This window comes from Cygnus olor, chromosome 24 (genome assembly GCF_009769625.2).
Source record: "Cygnus olor isolate bCygOlo1 chromosome 24, bCygOlo1.pri.v2, whole genome shotgun sequence".
In the NCBI taxonomy this organism is placed as follows: domain Eukaryota; kingdom Metazoa; phylum Chordata; class Aves; order Anseriformes; family Anatidae; genus Cygnus; species Cygnus olor.
In genome coordinates, this window is record NC_049192.1 from 4,956,248 (window position 1) to 4,976,948 (window position 20,701).

At 66.2% G+C, this 20,701-nt stretch overlaps 1 protein-coding gene across 1 annotated transcript in view; it reads right to left on the bottom strand.

Annotated features, from left to right (window-relative positions):
- The window catches only part of KIF21B (kinesin family member 21B), a 31,683-nt gene extending 10,982 nt beyond the window's left edge, over positions 1-20,701 (bottom strand). Inside the window, 20 exon segments of the mRNA XM_040535685.1 lie at positions 350-544; positions 620-767; positions 1,045-1,274; positions 1,639-1,707; positions 2,127-2,234; positions 2,419-2,618; positions 3,149-3,340; positions 3,640-3,760; positions 4,132-4,210; positions 4,466-4,672; positions 5,062-5,125; positions 5,209-5,398; positions 5,965-6,160; positions 6,689-6,804; positions 7,278-7,445; positions 7,798-7,932; positions 8,132-8,281; positions 8,985-9,167; positions 9,460-9,682; positions 20,480-20,701. Of these exon segments, the coding sequence (XP_040391619.1) occupies positions 350-544; positions 620-767; positions 1,045-1,274; positions 1,639-1,707; positions 2,127-2,234; positions 2,419-2,618; positions 3,149-3,340; positions 3,640-3,760; positions 4,132-4,210; positions 4,466-4,672; positions 5,062-5,125; positions 5,209-5,398; positions 5,965-6,160; positions 6,689-6,804; positions 7,278-7,445; positions 7,798-7,932; positions 8,132-8,281; positions 8,985-9,167; positions 9,460-9,682; positions 20,480-20,517 (3,012 nt within the window). The 5' untranslated portion in view covers positions 20,518-20,701.

The following is a 20,701-nucleotide window of genomic DNA, read 5'->3' on the forward strand; positions in this document are numbered from 1 at the left end:
GGCACAGCCAGGGACAGGCTGGGGACAGCGCAGAGCCTCAGCCCAGGCTACAGCCGCTAGAGGGGGCGAGGAGCCATGCATCTCTCCGTTGTGTCTGGTGCCAAAACCAGACACCGGAACCCGTGGGGTTTCTCTGGGGGGAAAAAAAAAAAGCTGGGCTTCCCAGGCATTTTCCAGCATCCCACAAATGCTTGCAGGCTCCCACGGAGACCAGAAACCGGCAGCCCCATGGGAAGGCTGCGGCTTTCCCATGTCCTGGGGCAGGATGCTCTGGGATGCCCAGGTTCCTTCCCCAGCCTGGTCTTCCCCCCTCGCCTCCCGGGGACGCTCCCACTCTCTCCGTGCCCACCTTGGTCTCCTCGATCTGCATGATGGTAGCCTGGCAGTCGGAAATGCTGTCGTTGATGTAGTCGATGTTGGCCCCCAGCACCTCGATCTCCTCGTTCAGCTCCTGCAGCCCCTTCTGCTCCTTGGGGCTCTCCGCCTGCAGCTTCGCCCTCTTGCCCAGCAGCGCCTCCTGCAGCAGCGCCAGCTCCTCGCGTTTCTGGGGGAAAAAAAAGAGGGAGTTTGGCACTGCTGGCACGGCCACCCCCCCCGTCCCTAAACCCACCACTCTCACCTTGATGAGCCGCTCCATGTCGGCCTCCAGGTTGACGATGGTCATCCTCTGCATCACGATGTCGAAGATGCGCCGCTCCAGGGACTGCCACTTGAGGCGGGCGGCCTTGCTGAAGGTCTGGCTCGTCCCCTTCTTGGGGAACTTCTTCCTGCAGCACGAGGGGACCAGAGGCACGTGGCTGCACCGCGTCTGGAAAGCTGTGCTTCCCCCAAAATGATGCCCAGGCTCTGGCTGCATCGCTTCTGGATCGCCCAGCTCCGCCACCACCCATCCCTGCTCTCACTAACACAGCTCGTGCCTCGCGTTGGAGGTTTGCCTCCAGCCAAACACACAATAAAAACCCTCCAGCCTCTGCCACCAGCCTAAAACCAGACACAGGAGCCCCGGGACGCCTCGCCACCCGTCCACACAGCCCCTGCCCTGACCTGGGTGGCCGAGCCCCGTTGGCGGAGGGCGAGGGGTCTCCCAGAAAGTTGTTGATTTTCCGATTCCACTGGCGCACGATGCTGGAGACGGAGCGAGCGCCGGACTCGGGCTCGGAGGAGGTGGTGCTGGCCGAGACCTCTGCGCCCGAGTCCAGCATGGGCGGCTTCTGGCTCGTCCTGCCCGCCACCCGGTCTGACATGGGCTTGGCGAGGCGGCGCAGCGCCGAGACCTGCCCAGAAGAGGGGACGAGGGTGTCAGACGGGCATCCCCAACCCAAGCCCATCGCCGACTCTCTCAGCTCCCCCAAAGGGCCAAGAGCAGAGCTCTGGAGCCCCGAAGCCATTTGCACAGCCCTGCAGACAGCAGGCAGCTTTATCCCTTTGCCCTCACAGCCCTTTTTCTCAGCTCAGCTGCCCCAGGAGATGGGCACTTCAGTCCCTCCGCCATCTGCAACCTTATCCCACCAGGCTACCCGCAGCTATAAACCCCCTCCCACCCTTTGGGGGTCCCACTCCCGGCCAGCACCGTCTGAGTGATGCAGTGTCGCTGAGCCACAGCTTGGCCTGGACCCCCACAGAGATGCGCCCCCTCACCTCCTGGGTTTTCCTCCGCAGCACGATTTCCTGCTGCCGCTTCTGAGACTCCAGAGCCCGGATCTGGAACTGCACGAGAAAGACAGACTTAGCTCCTGATGGGGAAAGGAAAGCCGCCCGGACCCCGCAGCAATGGCCACAACCCCCCCCATCACCTCGAGCAGTTGCTTTGGCACGAACAGGGTCACTCCTGATTCTATCAGTGAGCAGGTTTCCAGCCTCAGGGCTGGTTTTGGTGGCACAATCCCCCCCGGAGCGTGGTGGGGAGCTCACAGCATTTCCAACCACCGCACCAGGGGATGCGAGAAGCCCCCGGGAGTTATTCCTCCAGGTGAGCCCTGCTGGGGGCTAGCAGCCCCTAAAGAGGCCATGGGGACAGCAGGGACCCCCGAGCGTCACCAGCTGGTATTTACGAGCATCTTGGGGTGCCAGAGCAGCACAAACACCCCCCCCCGGCACCAGGACAGGCAGAAGGGCTGGCTCCTCACCTCCTGGCGCCGCTGCTCCTTCTTGAGCTGTGCAATCTCCCGGTTCCTCTTAGTCTCCGCCAGCCGCCTCCGCTGCTGCTCCTCCCGCATCTGCTTCATCAGCGCAACCTGGGGAGGGAAAAACGCCGGCATGGCGTGGGCACCCGGCACTCCCAGCAGCCAGGGTGACGCCCCCCGGGACCAAAACCATCCCTTCTGCCTCGAGCAGGGCAGGGATTCAGGTTGGTCCCATGGAAGCCTCCCCGAGGCTGGTCCCGAGGGGCGCCCTCCCTGCCCCGCTGTGCCTAGGTACCTTCGCCTTCTTCATCTCGGCCACCTCCGCCTGCAGCTTCCTCAGCTCGCGCTCGTAGCGGGACTGGTTCTTGAGCAGGCGAGCGTGCTCCTTCTGGGCCGCCTGCAGCTTCTGCAGGTCCCGGTTCATCTCCTTCAGCCGCTTCTCATAGTCGGCCTTGATCTTGTTGGCTTTCTCCTCCGTGTAGCACTCCATGGTGCCTGGGGGAGCGTGGAGAGGGTTTGCAAGGGTTCGCTGCACCCTGCCTGCCTTGCCGGAGCCTTCCCTCAACCCGCAGGGGCTGGGGTCTGTGTGGGGTACCCGAGGGGGTGATGGATCGGGGACTGAGCACAGGATGAGGGCTGTGGGTTGCACCACAAGCGCTGGGCTGGGAGGAGCTGTGAGTCTGGACCTTCAGCCTGCTTGGCTGGTGCCAGCCTGCTGAGCCTAGCATCAGCCACACTGCGGGGTCTTTGGGGTCTCCACGTGCCCTGCAGCACCTCAGCTCACCCAGGAAGGGGTGTATGCGATTAGAAGGGGCTTTGCTTTCCCGTCCTCTCCAGCATCAGTGGGGCCAGGAGCTCTCCAGCTCCCACGGCAAGACACGCACGGCCTCAGGGTCCCAGGGGCAGCGAAACTGTGCCGGAGCCAGTAGCTGCATGGATGCACTGACCCCGAGCCAGGTGGGCAGAAAGGGGGGGGACGGGGACCCAACGCAAAGGACAGGGCCCCTGGGGGAGGCGGCTCTCACTGAGGTTCTGCAGGACCCGGTCCCGCTCCAGCTGCGTGTCCCGGATCTTGTTCTGCAGCAGGATCAGCTTCTCCTCGTACTGGTGCTTGAGGGTCTGCAGGCGCCGCTGGCTGTTCTCCAGCTCATCGATCAGCTTCTGCTTGATCTCGATCTCGCAAGTCAGATCCGCCAGGTCGGCCTGGAAATTCACGGCTGGAGGCCGGGGGGAGCAGTCAGGCCAGGAGGGACAGGGACGGCATCACCCCCACAGCCCCGTGGAGCCACAGAGCAAGGAAGGAGCAGGAGGAGCTGATGGACCAGGGCTGGGGAGTGGCAGCACCCCTATGAGCCTCGGAGACCCCCTGCAGCACCCCTGGGGCTTCTCCAAGCAAGAGAGGAGGTGGCCGGGGGCCCCCGTGGACTCCCCCTTCCCAGAACCGGAGCTCAGTGCCAGCAGACACCAGCACATGCTACCCCCTGCTCTGGGCTGCACGCGTAGCTCTGCGCTTTACCCTTCTCCTCCGCATCCGAGTCAGAGTCCACCAGGCTCTCTTCACTGCCCGAGTCCTCATCTTCATCCTCGCGCCCATCCTCTTCCTCACAGCCGCTCTCGTCCTGTTCCTCCTCCTCCTCCTAAGAGACGAGCGCCTGACCTCAACTTGCAGCGTGGCCTTGCCCTTCTCTCTGCGCTCTCCCCCCTCCTCCAAACCTGAGCTCACCCCGCAGAAACCAGCTGCAGCTCCTGCAGTGGGGCTCAGCCTCTTCCCAGGGGGCTGCAGCATCATTTCTGGACCCCCCCACCCCATGGCGAGGAGCAGCTCCGTACCCCATCCATCCCTGCAGCACTGCATCCCCCAAATCTCCTTCACCCACCTCCATACAAAGTCCCCAACCCCCCCAGCCTCCTTGCAAGGCCAGGCTGGGCTCAGTCCCCCTCCCATAGGGGGCTATGACAGCCCTCCATAACCAACCCCCCCTCGGCATGAGCACGAAGCCCCCCTCACCTCTTCTCCCTCGTTCTCGTCCGTCTCCTCCCCGTTATCCTGCAGCTTTGGCCGCTTCTTGAACGCCTCCTTCTCAGGGCTGGGGGAGAGCAAGGGGGGGCTGCTGGGTCCCAGCAAGGGGCAACACCGGGACGGGTCCCACGGGCCCCCCCCCGCCTCCCTTTGGGAAAATCAGCCCCTAGGTGTCCACGGTGGGTGAAAAGGAGACCGAGGACGTGGCAGTGCCGGGGGGGGAACCCAGGTGCCCAGGTTTTATCTGGGTGGCTTTGGGAAGGATAGGGGAGCCCCAGGAGGGATGACAGCCTCGCCAGCATCACACGGCAGCTGCCCTCACCTTTTCCTCCGCTGCCTCCTCTCCTTCTTTTTCAGGCGCTCCAGGTCCTGCTTGGCCCGGCGCAGGACGTCGGACGCCTCCGTCTCCGCGGGGGCAGCCAAGCCGGGCACCGGGGATGAGCCCACGGAGTAGGGGGGCCGGGCAGAGACGCGCGAGAGGCTGCGCCGCAAGGACTCGTTCATGGATTCGCTCTCCAGGAGTTTGGTCCTGGGGGAAGGCAGAGACAGGACGCGGTCAAAGGGGGGACATCTCACCGTCCCCAGGGTTTGGGACGCCAACCCAGGAGGTTGGGATGCTGCAGACAGGGAGCACCCCGGGGTCACCGATGGACCCGGGTCTGGGGGCCAGCAGCCCCTGGGGAACACTGGGGACTCCCACCAGCATCTCCCCCATCCATCGACAGCCACACAAAGGATGATGCTGGCCAGAGCAGCACCAAGGCAGCCCCATTGGTCTCAGCTGCTGCCCCATTGGGGTCTAGGAGTCATCCCAACGATGCTGGGGGCACAGAGCTGAGAGCAGCGGGCTCGGACCCTACAACAGCACCCACCAGCCCGGGGACCTGGGTGAGCCGAGAGACCCGGTGCCTGGCTCACCTCAGCTCTTCGATCTCCCGGATGTAATTCTGGATGAGGGCGCCGATAGCTTCGTTACCGTCCCCTGGAGGAGGAGCAGAGGCTCGGGTGGGTCACGGGAAGAGCCGTGGCACGGTCCCAACCCAGCCCCGAGGCGCCCAGCCTCACCTGCCTTGGCCAGCATGAGGTTGGCCTCCTGGCTCATGAGGTGGGTGACCCTGCTGTTGATGGCATCGATGGCCTCCTGCATGGCCTTCACCCGCATGCGCAGGGCGCTGTTCTCCTTCTGCAGCATGGCGTTCTCGCGGAAAAGGTCGCTGTAGCCCTCCGAGCCGTCCTCCCCGATGACCCGCTTGCCCTGCGGGGACAGGGGGCAGCCCCTGAGCGTGGGGTGCGCCGGGACACGGGCACCCACCCACATCCAGTGCAGGGGAAGGGAAAACCTAAGGACCAGGAAGGCCTGAACCCAACGGGCAGAGGGTGAGAGATGCTCCAAGGCTTTGCTCTGCCTCGACATCCCTGGGAGACTTGCCCGAGGTCCTCCCATGGCAGGGCAGGAGCTGAGCCCTCGGTCTCCTGAGCCTCCCAGGCTCGAGCTGCCGGTCCAACCTCCTGCCCTGGGGGAGCATCGGGCAGGCAGCGGCTTGGCAGCCGTCACCAGCGATGCCAAAGCACCAGCCTCATGGTTTCTCAGTGCCATGCCACTTCCCCAACACCCCAGTGCCACCAAGACACAGAACAGAGCTCGGCTGGCTGGTGGGACACCCTCCTTGGGGGAAAGGGCTGGAGACAACCAGGGTATGCCCGGGGAGGGGGCACAGTGGGCAGGAGGGTCTTGCTTGCTAAAATCACCCTGATGCAAGCACGAGGAGGCTCCCTGCTCCTGGCTCCATCCCAACCCACAGCCTTTGCTCGGGCGCTCACCGCCTTGTACTCCATCAGCTCCATCTGCAGGCGGGCGATCTCGGCCCGCAGGGCGCTGATCTGCTGGCTGGTCTTGTCCTGGTTCACCACCACCTTGTTCTTGATGTTGCGAGCCCGGTTGGCGTACTTGAGGGTGTTCAGGGTCTCCATGAAGTCGCGGTCGGAGGGGCTGACGCAGGCGATCATGATGGTTTGGCTGGGGGAGGCGAGGGTCGGGGTCAGGGGAGGTTTCCCCCATTTGGCACACGGGATGCAGCCGAGGCCACGTGCCTCCAGATACCCGTCCCAGCCCCTCTGAGTTTTGTGAACGAGGAATGAACCGGGTTCAGCTCCCCCTGGGGTCAGAGCACCAGCAGGATGCGTCCGTCCCATCAGGCAGCACGGAGCAAAACCAGAGCAGGCATCGGGCTCACTGAGGGAGGGGGAAAGGGAGCAGTGCCCCCACAGCAGGCAGGGAACCCAGGTTGCCCCATGCTGGGCACTGCCTCTTGCTGTGTCCTGGGTCCACAGGGGCTATGGAGCGTTTAGCACCAGCTCATTCCACCAGAGCTGCCCACTTGCACCTGGTGCTCACAAGCGGCCGAGGTGTCCCCACCTGCAGCGTCTCGCTCTGCCTGCCAGGAGGCACCCACCCCACATCAGGCAACCCACAACGTCTTTGAGTCCCGAAATACCTCCCCAAGCCCCACGGACCCTCATCCCATTTGCAGGGGGACCCCCATACCTGTTGCCCCCGAGGGAATCCTGCAGCAGGCGGGTGAGCTTGGAGTCCCGGTAGGGCACGTGCACCACTTTCTTGCTCTGGTCTCCCAGGGCGCTGATGACGTTCCCCAGGGCCAGCTGCCAACACAGAGGAAAGCCCCCGCCCCAAATTCAGCCCCTGCTGGGAACACAGCCCCCCCACGGCCAGCGCTTGGGGCCTGGGGTGCGTGCTGTGGGGTGCCAGAGCCGGAGGCTTCCCCGGCCAGGCTCAGCATTCGCCCCCCTCCCCGGGACGCGCCTCCCTCCGATGTGCAGCAAGGAGCAGCGCTGAACCTCAGCGTGGGTTTTAAGCTCAAATTAGCAGACCTCGAGCTTTTGGGGGCTTGCACCCTTGTGCCCAGCTGGACCCCCACCCCACACCCTCAGCAGTAAAGCCGTGCCCTCACCGCTGCTGTTCAGGGTCACGGATAATCCAGGGCCAAGTGGCAGAACCCACAGCAGAGAGAACAGCAACTCAGCAGCTCGGAGCAGCCCCAAGCAGAACCTAAAGGTGTCCCAGGGCCCCCCACAGCCCCCGTCTCCCCCTGCCCCTTGCTCGTCCAGGGCCGTACCAGCCCGCAGTTGATGGAGATGCCTTCCTTCGCCCTCTCGCCGGTAGCACCCGTTCGTTTCAGCCTCTCCGAGCCCGCCAGGTCAACGAAATGGAACTTGGCCGTGAGGGTCTCGTACTCGGTGGTGGGCTGGGCTCCGTCCAGGAGGCCGCTCACCTCCCCGTTCACCTGCAGCCAGGCACATGCAGAGGGGTCACCGCCACGACCCCTGAGCAGCCAGAAAACCTCTCAGCCATATTCAGCCACCAGCAAAACCCTGAGCACCCACCCTCGGCACTCAGCCCCTCGAGGATCGGGGGAGAGGATCCCAACAGAAACTTGCTGTGGGTCACCCTGCCCAGAACGGGGCTGCTCATCTCCCATTAAATGTTAATAATTGCAATAACAGGAGAGAAGCAAAAACAAAAACCCAGCTCTCTCTGCAAGACTTCAAACCCCTGCCTCTTTCCAGGAACCCCCACGCAGAGCCAAGGTGGGGGGGGGGGGGGGGGGAAGGCTCCCCAGCCCCCCTGTGTCTCACCAGCTCCGGGCGGGCGCAGACCCTCATCTGGCACAGGTGGATGGTGAAGATGGCATGGGAGCGGGAGCTCTGCACGTTCATCTGGGTGCTGGCAGTGGTGCGGGAAAGAGCCCCCTGCTTCAGGCACTGGATCAGCTGCAACGACGCACGGCAGAGAGGAAACAAAACCTTGGAGCACCCTTTTGGAGAGTCAGGACAGCATCCCTCGGCAGCCCCGACCTCCCCCTGCACCACCCTGGGGCTGCTCTGCTCCGTCCCTCCTCGCCTTGCTCCCCAGGTAGAGCATCCCCGGCTGCGACCCCTCTTCTGCAGCCCCCCCCGGTGCCGAACCCACCTCGTCCTGCGAGCTGATGAGCCGCGACGTGACGCCGGTGGTGTAGATGCTCCCGCTGGCGTCCTCGTGGATTTTGATGTTGGATTTGCGGTGGCGCGCATCCGGGTCGCGGGCGCTGTCAAACAGGTCCAGGATCTCCTCGTTGTAGAGCTGAACGGGGTGAAAGCGGGCAGGGGGGTGAGTAACGGTGAGCAGGAGGCTGCTGGAGCCTGGCACGGGGTGGGCTGGAGGTGCTGCCCTGTGCCCTTCTGCTGCTGCAGTCCCAGAGCTAGGACGGGCTGCGCAGGAGAGCTGGGGGTGCAGGCACGTAGATGCACGCGTGTGCACACAGGGAAGGGTGACCAGGAGAGCTGGCGTGCATACAAGTGTAGGAGAGGATGCACAAAGGATGCACAAACACGTAGAGGAGATGGTGCATGGGTAAGCTTGGATCTAGGTGTACACGTGCCCAGAAGGGATGGGGTGCAGGGGGACGTGCGCCCCGGCCACACAAGCGGCAGAGCCCCAGTCCCACCGCGGGTCCCGAGGTCAACTCCACCGGGTGGAAGGGGACACGGCGGGCCAGGGGAGTGCCAGACAAGCAGGGACAACCCCAAGGACTCAGAGCTGACAGCAGTCAAACACCTCAAACAGGAGCGAGAGAGCCCAGAGCACCCCAAATCTCCTGAGGACCAAGGCACGAGCTCCCATCCCTGGGGAGAGCTCCCAGGGAAATGCCACCCCAGTTTGTGGCCATCGTGAGGCCGACAGCACCTGGGTGCTTTGAGCCTCCTGCATGCTGTCACAGCTCCAAGAGCCCAGGACAAGGCAAAGGGACCCCCCAGGGTGCCACCCCAGCCTTGCTGTCACCCACCTCCAGGAACTGGGCGCTGACTTTGAACTCGGGTGCCGCCACGCCTTGGCTCTGTGCCGCCCGCTTGCGCTCCTCGATGCCGCTGAAGAGGTGGCCGATGGCCCGCGGGATGATGCCCTGCTCGTCCTCGGAGATGTTCATGTCGAAGCCCGTCCCCATGGTGTACGTCTTCCCGGCGCCCGTCTGCGAAGGGGCCGCGATGGGGGGGCTGCTTAGGTCCTCGATGCCCCCTGCGCCCACACCACCCCGGGCTCCCCAAACGCCCCAGACCCCCACACATGCCCCAGCTGTGTCTCCCCCTTCTCCCAACCCAGGCCAGCCCCTGCCCCAGCTCCCACCCAGCCCAGGGCCATCTCTGTCCCCTCCGCACCCAGGACCTTTAACACCTTTGCCTTCCCCTAACCTCTGCGGGTGCCAGTGGCTCAGGAGAGCCCAAAGCCCACGACGGAGCCCAAGAAGAGGGCAAAGCAGGTACCTGGCCATACGCCAGCACGGTGGCATTGTAGCCCTCGAAGCAGCCTTCGATGAGCTTGCCCACGCACGTCGTGTAGATCTGCTTCTGCCACGTGTCCAGGTCGAAGACGAAGTCGTAGGTGAAGGCTTTGTCCTTCCCCAGCAGCACCTGGGGCTCGCCGGGCGTCACGGAGGTGCAGATGTGACATCCCTCGATCTTCTCTTTGGACAGCTGGGGACGGATCCTGCAGGAGGAGGAAGAGGCTGAGGACAGCCTCGGGGCTCACCCCGCTGCCTGCTCCTGGGGACACCACCGTGCCCCACGCTGGAGCTGTGGCTGCTCCAGGCAGGTGACAGCAGTGCCACCGCTCGCGGTACGGAGCGCACAGCTCACAACAGCTTCCCTTGCACCGACAGCTGAATAAAGCCCAGTCTCCCACTCCCACACCAGTTTATTCTCCATGTCCCCAGCCAGGCAGCAAGCCCCGGGCTGCAGGTAGACACCGATCAATTCCTCGAAGCAGCCTGGAGCGCCAGGGCACGGGCACGCCGAGGGACAGCCAGCTGCAACGTGGGCGCACCCGCTCAAAAGGCAGCGAGATCAAACTGCACTTAGAAAAGTGAAAAAATGAAAAGTGCAAAATGAAATGCAAAGCGCAAAACCCGACGAGACGGTGCCAGCGCCAAAACCACCGACTGGAACCAACCCTCCGCCCAGCCCGGTGCCTGCCCCAGGCTGCAGACGGGACCAGGGCAGCTCCGGCAGCGGGCACAACCAACCCGCCGCGTCCCCACCCGCTGCATCCAACCGCCCCAAACCCTTTGGGTGCACCGCAGGCACCGCACCGACGCGGATCTGCTGCACGACAGGCGCCAGGGCGGTGCAGCAGCTCCGCGTTTCGGGGGAAGCGGCGGCTGCGGGAAGCTGCCAGGTCCCCGGGGACTTGCGGAGAAAGAAGGGAACGCGGAGCCAAGCGCCCTGGCAAGCGGCTCTCATTAGAGCTAATGACTGCAGAGCTCCTCTCCCTTGGTGCTTCATCAACGAGGCTATTAATTCCTCCCGAGCCCGCAGCGCCCGCAGCAGAGGCTTTGCGGGATGGGGGCTCACCGGGAGGGCTGGGGGTAGGTGAGGGAGAGCTGGGGGGGGGGGGGGGGGCAAAACCCCCGGGGCGTGGGAGGCGGGTGGGCTGCGAGGCTGCGCAGCAGACGCGTGGGAACAGCGCAATGTGTCCGCGGGTATATTTAGCTCAGCAGCCACAATAGAAAGCAGCTTCTGGTGTGCTCAGCCCGAGACTCGCTGCCGTCGCCTTCCCAGGGGCCCACCCTCCTCCAGGAAAATGAACCCCAGTTTTAATTACTTTTTTTTTTTTTTTTTCCCACCCAGATGAAGCGCTCCCCATCCCCAGGCATGCACAGCGACAGCGTCCCCCGGGGACGGGCAGAGGAACGAACTGGAACCAGGGCACTTCTGGAAACTTTTCCCTCTCCGAGAAAAATCAGAGCAGGGCTTTCAGCAAAATCCTTCGTTCTTTTTTTAATCGTACCACTTGGGTACACCCCGGGGAGCTGCTGCAGACAGCAAATATCAGCCCCCCCCCCCCCCAACCCGTTACAAGAGCGGAGCAGAGGGCAGGGATGAGCACAACGAGCGCCAGCAGACACGGACGGGGGACGCGGCTGTCACCAGCAGCCCGGCCACCCAGCGTCGGGAGATTTATGTGGCCACCAAGACTCACCGCGAAGGTTTCCCCAGGCCGGTGCCACCGTCCCTGCTCCCAGGCATTGGGCAGCCCCAGCTCTCTGCCCCTCGGGGGGTCTCAGCCCAGCCCAGCCCTCCCAGGGGTGCATCGCCATGCCAGGCACTGGGTGTAGAGGCACGAGACCTCCTCCTCCTAAGCCCTAGGGACCTGCAGAGCCAGCATGGGCTCTCCCCTCGGCCCTACTCTCAGCCCCACCAGGTGCTGCTGGGGGAGCCGGCAGCTTTTTGCCTTGCCCTGCCTCAGTTTCTTTCCTCTACAACACAGAGCAGCAACTGTGGGGTGCACGAGGTCACCGTCCGGGTGCGCTCTGCCTCTCCTTGGCCCTGCCCTATTGAAAAGGATGCTCACCACGTCCCGTCCGCCCAGCAGAACTGGGGGGGTGCCAGCAGGGCCCACCCTACAGGCTGATGGAGCTGCTCCCTCACCTGCAATCCCAGCAGTGGGACACAGCCCCACCAGCCCAGACAGCTTGTGCCCAGCACCGTGCCCAGCACCGAGCCGAACGTGCCAGGATGCCCTGCCCCAAGAGGCTGGGACAAGCACAGAGAGGAGAGCCCAGCTGATCCCAGTGCAGGCTCCTCCAGCTATTTGGCTGTCCCCTTGGCTGTCCCCAGCTGCTTCGGTGCAAAGCCACCGGCGTGGGGAGGACACAAACTGTCCTGGGGCCACCAGGACACCACCAGCCCCATCTCCCTCGCGCCCACGCTGATAAACCGAGGCACGAGGCGCAGGGATGGCTGCAGACGGATGCGCAGACAGAGGAAGGCACAGGCAAGGGGGTGATTCCCGAACCAGCTCCTTCCCAAAGCAGCAGCACTCGCCGAGGGGATGACAGGCGGCACGGCAGGAGCCTGCCTGCTCCGGCATCGGCACGCAGACCCCGCAGCACGAGCGGCGCGATGCCAGGGAAAGCCCGCATCCACGCAGGGGACACAAGGGGACACAAAGGCTCAGCGGCGGCGCGGAGGGGAGCCTCTCTGCCTCTCTCCTCCCCTTTCCTGCCGGGCTGGCAGGCTGTGAAAGCGCCCGTCTCCATGGCTCGGCTGCCAGGGCGACCGAGCATCTGGGGAGGAAGCGGAGAAGCGGGGAGCGGGTCCCGCACACCGAGGGGCAGGCAGCGCCGCGGAGCGCCCCGCGGCACGCACAAAGGTTGGGTTGTTCGGTGCCAGGCTGGGAGCCAAGCGCTGGGCGGGCAGCACGAGGCTGCCGGCTCCCACGGGCAGCCCTCGGGGCTCCCTCCGGCCCCGGGGCAGGAGCTGACCCCGCGGGGAACCCCCCCCAGCACCTCCAGCCTTGCAGCCAGCGGGGTGGGCTTCGATGCAACGGGAAGGGATCCAACCTCCCCCAGAGCCCTCCCGCAGCATCACCCACCTCCAACCGGGGCTGTCCCAGCCCTTGGCACTCCCCAGCGAGGCCAAGCACACGTCCGCTCGCCACCACTTCCCAGCCCAGGGCAGCTGCTTCAGACTGGGGGTGCAGGCAGCCCCCCCCAACGCCTGCTGGGCACCCAGGGGCCGTCGCTCTGTCTGCCACTGCCTCTCGCTGCCTGTTGGAGCCACACGACCGCAGGCTGCCGGGCATTGCCCCGGTGCAGCAGGGAGCTCCCACCTCTCCGAGGCGGATCTGGCAGGCAGCCCTGGCGGCGAGGGCTGGTGCAGGGTGGAGCTGGCAGCCCCGGGGCCAGCCGAGCAGCCTCCGATGTACCCGCACAGACAGCGCCGGGCGAGCCTGGGCAGCGCCTGGCTCCACTCCCCACGGTGCCTGCGGTCCCCCGGTTCCCATCCCCGCTCCCCACGGCGCCCACATCGCTCCCGTCCCCGCTCCCAGGCTCTCTCCGGCCTCCCCAGCATCACGCCCACAGGAGCATCCGCTGCGCAGCCCAGACTTGCACGGGAGACCTTCTGCTCCCCGCCCCCCCCCCCAAAAAATACTTTGCTCACGTCAACCCCAAAGGTGCCCTCCATGCTTTGCTGCTGCCCCGTGATCCCCCCTCCCCCAGCAGCATAGGGCAGAGAGGAGGAGAGCAGAGAGCGTCCCTAATATCCTGCTGTGCCCTTCCCCAAAAACACCCTAGGGGGCAGGGAGCCCCCATGCACCGCACACCTAACGGTGCTGGCACAAGGTCCGGCCTGCCCGTGCCCACCAGCAGCCCCCCAGGTGCCACCAGCAGCACCAGGGATAGATCAGAGCAAAGACCCCCCCACCCCCCCTGGTTTTCCCACATCCCCAGGCCAGCACAGAAAGCCTCGGGCTGCCCGAGGCTCCCCCCGGGGACCTGCCCCCATCCCCAGAGGACGAGCCCCCAGCCCAGCACGGGGCCCCAGAGGGGTCTCACGTGCCCAGAGCCGGCTGGTGGCACACAGGTTGCTCCGGACCCAAATCAAGACAAAGTTGAGCATTTAATTACCGCGGCAGGGAAGCAGCTCAGCAATCAAGAGAAAATTGAATAAGGCTCCCCTGGGACTGCCAGGTCTGGTCGGAAAACACTTAGATTAAGAGATATAGCAGGGCATTTCCTAGCGGGAGCCAGCACAACACGGGCGAGCGCTGGGCTCAGCCTGCCTCCGTGCTGGCTGAGCACCGAGGGCACAGCAATGCTCCCTGCCAGGTCCCCGTGGGGCAAACCCCGCTGCTTTCAACCCCAGAGCCCTCCGGGCCTCCTAATCCTCCTGCTCCAGGCTTTCCCAGGCTTAGGGAAACCTTTAAATCAGGCTTTGGCAGCCGCCGTGTGTCGCTCATTAGCTCTGGCAGGAGCACACCGGCCCCGAGCCGCGCCATCTGCTCCACACCGAGACCCACCAAGGGCCAGGGGATGCGCAGCCTGCACGGGGACCTGGCACCCAGGAGACCCCAGCCCAAGGCTGCAGGCAGGGCTCAGCGGGGCTCAGGGGGAGCAGGGGATCGCGTTTTTCCCAGCGCATCGCCTGGAGGGCAGCGGGAGCACCGAGTTTGCAATGCCTCTGGGCTCCTCCTCCATCCCCAAAGCAGCTGGGGTTCCCAAAGGCTCCACTCTGGACCTGCCTGGGGGAAGGGCTGGGAGATGCCACGAGGATGTTTGTGGATGGCAGACCCAGGGCAGTCGCACACAAAGGGGTGCAGGGCCCCAAAACCCCTGGGGTGGGCAGCGCAAGGAGCACGCGTGAAGCGACCAAGGCTCAGGGCACCGCGTGGCCCCATGCGCTCCAAGCACACGGGAACGGCACGGACACGCTGCGAAGCCACCGAAACCACCAGGAGCAAAGCTGGGCCCACACTGGGGACGGCAACAGGCTCCTTACGCCCCTGTATCCCTCCTGGGAAGGTCCAGCATGAAATACGGATGAGCAGAGGCTGCAGCCCCACAGCCCGGGGGATGCCCTACTGCTAACTCGGGCTGGGAGCGTCCTTGCTCGGAGGGAGGGCAGCCGCCCTCGTGCCCCTGGGGGATTTTCTCTGCCCCATTCCCCTCCAGCACAAGCAAAAAGTCGGCTGCACCCATGCAGGTGGCACGTGCCTTGGTCACCCAGGGGCTCCGCTAGGAGGGGAAGGGGTTGCAGACCCAGAGCCCACCCTAAATAGCCCCGAGCAGGGGGTGATGGGCACAACACCGCCCATCACCCAATGGGCGTGGGGTCCCGACTGCGGCAAGGCCCCGTTGGTGGGGGCAGGAGGACACCGATGAAACCTTTCGCCCCCCCAGGAAGGCTGGGCTGGCACAGCGCTGCCCCAGGACACGTCGGCACCAGTCTCCGGGCTGTACCCAGGGTGCTGGTGGCACCACGAAAACAAACCCTGAGCTTGGGGAGGGGGACAGAGCACCGAGCAACCCCCCCGGCACCCACCGAGCCCTGGGCACGAAGAGCAGCCAGGCAGGAACCCCCCCGGGGGGGGGGGGGGGGGTTACACAGGTTACGGGGCCAGGCTCAGCTCTCCACGCGATCCAGCACGCCCCGAGCCCGCCGGCTGTTTAACCCAGCAGTTGGGGACTGTTTTGACAGCCTCCAGCAGGAAAAAACCCTCCTGGGACCACCAGGGCCAGCCTCCGCAGCAGGAACAGCACAACACCGGGGGGGCCGGGGCAGGCCCCTCGATTAGCACGGGCTCGGTGGGGGTATCGCCTTCCCTCTCCGGGGCCGGGGCCGTGTTCCTGACAGCTTTGTTTGGAGCTTCACCTCCCGCAAACCGCTCTCAGTTAGAGCCTCATCTCCCGTCCCCCCAGTTTCGCTCCTGGTGCGGGAAAGGCACCGAGAGCCCCCGGTTCCTGGTGCTTCGTGGCATCAAGCATTTAAATCCCGTAGGGCGCAGGCACCAAAAGCCCCTGAGAGCCGCGGGCTGCGACGTCCCCGCGCTGAGCCGCCGTGCGCAGCCCCGCTCCCCTCGCACCGCCGATGTTTCCAGCCCCTCTCGAACATTTCCGCTGTAAAACCCAGCAGGCGCACGCCTGATGGAGGCCAGGCACGGAAAAACCCCTCTCGCCCACACACCTGGCCCCGGCGCTGCCCCCAAGCATGGGGGCCCCCCCCACCTGAACCCCGCTCGGGGCGGGGATGGAAACGTGCACGGCAGCGGGATGGGGATGCCCTGCACGGAGGCAGAGGATGGGGAAAGATGGCTCAGGGTCCCTGCAGCTGCAGCAGCCTCCCAAAATGCTGCCCCCCCCCCCCCCCCAAAAAAAACACAGGTCTCGGAGCTTGGACCCCACTCACTAAGGAGGCTCCCAGTCCCTGCAGATGGGAGAAACACCCCAAAAGGGACGGGAGAAGGGATGTCCCGGTGCTGGGCAGTGCCATGACACCGGGGAGGGCTGTCCCGCCGTCACCCTGGGAGCCAGGCACATCCCCAGGCAGCGGGGTGGGTTTGTCTCACCCGCCCCCCTGCCCAAACTGCCCCCCCCATAAAGCCCCATGAGCAGAACCAGCCTAACACCAGCCAGCCCCATGGTGTCCCAGAGCGGCGTGGGATGGAAGGGACCTTACGGACCATTTAAGGGACACCTTCAACCAAAAATACCCTGGGACCACACCAAAGGGCTCGGAGCCACGGCAGCACCACGACGGCAGCGAGCACCGGGGACCAGGCTGTGCCACCCATCGCAGTGCCACCGCCCTCGGGTGACACTGCCGTGACACGGCTCAGGCTGATGCCACCTCCCCACCCGGACCCAAAACCAGCCCCGGGAGGAGCCAGCCCCCACGGCCCGTGCCCTTCTGGTTCAAAAGGGGCACAACCACCCCGCCTCCTCAGCGCCGTCCCCGGTCCCGCAGGCTTCGTGGGAGCGGAAACCACCCCAGCGAGCAGCGGAGCCCCAGGCACGGCGGCAGGACGCTTCGCCCCCGTGGTCGCACCGAGCCGAGCCCCCCCGGGCACGCCGCGATGGCTGCGTGACGCCGAGCATCCCGCCCTGCCTCCCCGGCACGGGATGGGAGCAGTTCCCAGGGCAGCACCCAGCCAGCGCCCGGGCTGCCGGCACGGGGGCACGGAGCATCTCGGCGGGAGTGTTTACGAGAGCAGCGGAGGACTGGAGGTTGCGGAGTTTAAATAAACTTGAAATCCGACTCGACTTCCTTCCCCAATTTCACAAGCTCGGCTTCCTGAGTCTCGGCAGCCGGCCGGGCGAGCTGCGGTGCCGCAGGCAGCTCCGGCATGGGGGGTGCTGCTTTCCCCCCGATGAACACCACGTTTGGGTGGCTGGAAAGGGCTCTTGGGGAGCATTTCTGCAGCCAGCCTGGTTTCTCAGACCCACCCCCCCCCCTCCCCAGCCAAGGAGTCACACAGCCTCCGGGTTCCCGCGCACCACCGGCCCTCCCTGACACAGCAAAACCACGCGTGCAGCAGGGCCGGGCGCCAGCACCCACCGGCAGCCCCGGAGCCCTGCTCCCCCCGCAGCACCCCCGGCTCGCCGAGGCTGCCAGAGCCCACCACGAGCCCCGGTGCCACACAGAGGGGGGGGGGGGGCCCGAGCCTGGCCAGACGCTCTGCGGGGAGCTGCAGCGAGCTGCTGTGCAGCAACCACGCTGAAGGTCACCTGCAGAAGGAACGGGGGGGGTTGTTGCCTCCCCGGGTTGCTGAGCGAGCACCCAAGGTTTTGAGGCCGCCCCGCTCAGCACCGCGGTGGCTGGCGGCAGCTGAACGCGGTGCTGCGGCGCACAGCACCCGGCTCAGCCCCTCGCTTCCTTCCCCGGCGGCGTCCGCCGGAGCCGGCGAGCTCCGACGGGCCCACAAAGCGACCCGGCGGGCTCGGCACCGGGGAAGGCAGACCCTGCCTGTGGGGCAGGAGCCAGCCAGCCCCAGGAGCACGGTGTGGGTCCCTGCCCCAGGTACACGCTGGCCGCGGGGCCGGGAGCACCCCCAGGCCTGCGTTTCTCGCTGCTGGCGGCGGCGCTGCAGCAGGCATCAGCCATTTCGCTCGTGGCGCACAGGAAGCCCGAACAACACCCCCGTGCCCTAAATAACCCCCCCTCGGCACCCAGCTCCACGCGGCCCCAGTGCCAACATTGCTGCCGAGGCTCTCAGAGGGGAAGGGAGAAGATTTCTTTCATACGTTAAGGCCGACGGTGAAACACTGCAGCATCTCCCCTGCCTCCTCCTGCCAGGGCAGGGCAAGCAGAAGAACCAGGGCCCCCCCCTTCTTGGTCCTCCCAATCTTGGGGGCTCCGCGAGGCCCCAGAGATGGGTCCTGGTGGCTGCGGCACCTCTCGACATCAGTGGGACCGTGCCCACCACCCAGCAGCTCCCAGCACCTTCCTCCCAAGCCCCCCCACGTCCCCCCTCACTCCCACAAACGGCAGGGACGCAGAGACCCAAAAAAAGGGCATAGCTGGCACGGTATCACAAAGGGACAAAATTGGGGCTTTTGTTCCCATCCTGCCGCACCCCAAAGGTGTTCGACCTCCTCTGCAATCCTTCCCGGAGCTGCCCTGTCCCGAGACAGCCGGGGGGAGCTGGGACCTGCTTTGCACAGAGGGTGGGGGTCCAGGAGGACCCCGCAGCCCGGCTGCTCCCCCGCAAGGTGTCACACAAAGAAACCCCGCAGGGCGGGAGGGGACCCGTGCTTGTGCTTGGGCACAAAAGCAGCAGGGAGAGAGGCTCGGCCCTCCTGTGCCCAGGAGCCACGCATCTCCCCCCCCCCCAGCACTGCGACCTGCCTGCTTTGTCTCGCAGCCTCCTCGCTCCCACCCTCCTTTGTCCTGCCCGTTCACAGACCCACGGCATCGCCCCCGCCACCCGCTGCCCACCGGTGGCACCCGGGGGGACACCAGCACCCTTCCCCGAGCTGGGGGCGGGAGAGGGATGGGCGCCTTCCCTCCCCACCCCGATCCTCACCATGGATGCCCCAGCCCCACCACGACGCCGTGGAGGGAAGGATGCATATTTCGATCACCGCCTGCTCGTGATCCCCTCCCCATGCACCCAACATCATCGCAGGCAGGGACTGAAGGGTTCGGTTGGGAACAGCCCTGCCCAAAACCAGCTCCGCAGCCGCCATCCCTGACAGCACCCGCTCATCTCCTGGGGAAAAGGGACCGGCCCTGAGTCGGGCCTTTGTTCCGAGGCTCCATCCCAAGAGAAACGCAGGATGGAGGACGGGAAGAGTGCGGCCAGCAGGAAATCTCCACCCGCAGCCGCCGGCATCGCTCGGCTCCCGGGTCAGTGCCCTGGCACAGCCACCCCTGACCTGCCCTGCGCAGGCACCGCGGGAGCACCCACACGAGAGGGATGCTGTCACCTCCCCGCTGCTCCCCCAGCCTGCCGGACCCCAATTCTCAGCCTGTCGAGTGGAACAAGGCAGAAAACCCCCATCAACAGCTCGCCAAGCGGGCAGCGCCACAAGGTGCCTTGGCGCACCCGCACGCAGGCGGCGGCGCGCGCAGCCACACACCCACCATTTCCCCCTCCATCACTGACGCTGCGCCCAGCATCTTTTGTGCTCTGCCCGGGGCACTGCCTCTGCATCTTCCTTCGAGCACTAACGCATCCCCCCTGCAGACTGCCATCGGCACCCCATCCACCTCGAGCCGTTACGGGCGTGGGGCCGCGGCACCCCCTGGGTTACCCCCTCGCCCTTCCCGCAGCCCCGAGGTGGGATCCGAGGCAGGAGCAGCCAGACGGGGAGGGCCTGATCCTTCCCTCGCCCCGCTCCGGCAGCCTGCAGGGGAGCTCAGCGCACCCAGGGCCTGACCCGTGACAGTGCGGAAGCCGCGGGCTGACCCGGGGCAGCCACGGGGCGAGCGGGAGGAAGCTGAGCGCCCTGTCCCTGCCCCACGCCGGGTGGCAGCTCCGGCTGGGACAACGGGGCACCAGCCCTACCTGCCTCACCCGTGGGCTCCCACCGGGGTCTTAACCCCCTTCTGCCGGGGGGGGGGGGTGGTGGACGCGGGGGCTCCTTCCTCCTTTCCTGGCAGGGAGAGAGAGGCGAAGAAAACGCCGCGGGTCTCAGGACCCCAGCGGCTGCGCTCAGAATACACCCAGCCGGGTACGGCGCTAACAAAGAGCCCCCGCTCGGCTCCGAGCTCCATCCATCCCCCTGCGGATCCGCAGGAGAGGTTGGGGATCTGCTCCGCCGGCTGCAACCCAGCCCCGGGCCCCAGCCCGGCACCCCCCGAGCCCCCCCCCCCCCCAGCCAGGCATGAATTAGGTGCCGCCGGCAGCTCCTTTATGGAGGTGCAAGACCCGTGAGGGGCATTGTTCCCAGCCCGGAGACAGCACAAAGGACACGGAGATGCTGCATCGCCCCCCCAGCACATAGCAGGGACCCCCCCCGTGTCCCCCCCCCACACACAGCACCGGGGGTCAAACAACCCGACCCCAAACCTGCCGGGAGCCGGGGGGGGGGGGGGGAGCAGCGAGGTGCAGGGGAAGGGTCTGGGGGTCCCCCCGCACTGCAGGGCCGGGCAACGGAGCAGTGACGGAGCTGATGGGGGGGGGGAAGGGGGGGGGGCAGCCCCAAAAACGATGAGGGGGGGCTGGGAGGGGCCGGCACCGCACCGCACCGCTCGGGGGACCCCCGTGCTGCCCTGGAGAGGGGGAATAGACTTGGGGGGGGGGGGGGGAAGCCCGAGGTGGGTACAGAGCCCCCGGGGGGTGCACCGAGATCCTCTTGGTGGTGCACCGAGCTCTTCTTGGGGGTGCACCGAGTCCCCCCCAGGGATGTACGGAGCCCACCCCGGGGCTGCACCGAGCCCCCCATGGGGGTGCACGGAGCCGCCCTGGGGGTTGCACCGAGCCCCCCCCGGGGATGCACTTTCCCCGTCCTCCCCCCCCGGCCCGGGACCCCCCCCCCCCCCCCCCCCGGCCGGCGCTCACCTCACGGCCACCTTAACGCAGCTGTCCGGGGCCGCCATGCCCCCCCCGCCCGGGCACCGCGGCCGCCGCTGCCCGAGAGCATCCGCGGCTGCGGGGGGAGGAGGAGGAGGAGGAGGAGGAAGAAGAAGAGGAGGAGGAGGAGGAGGAGGAGGAGGAAGAGGAGGAAGGGGGCGGCGGGGCCGGGCGGCCCCAGGTGCCGGGGGCGGGCCGGGCGCTGCCGCC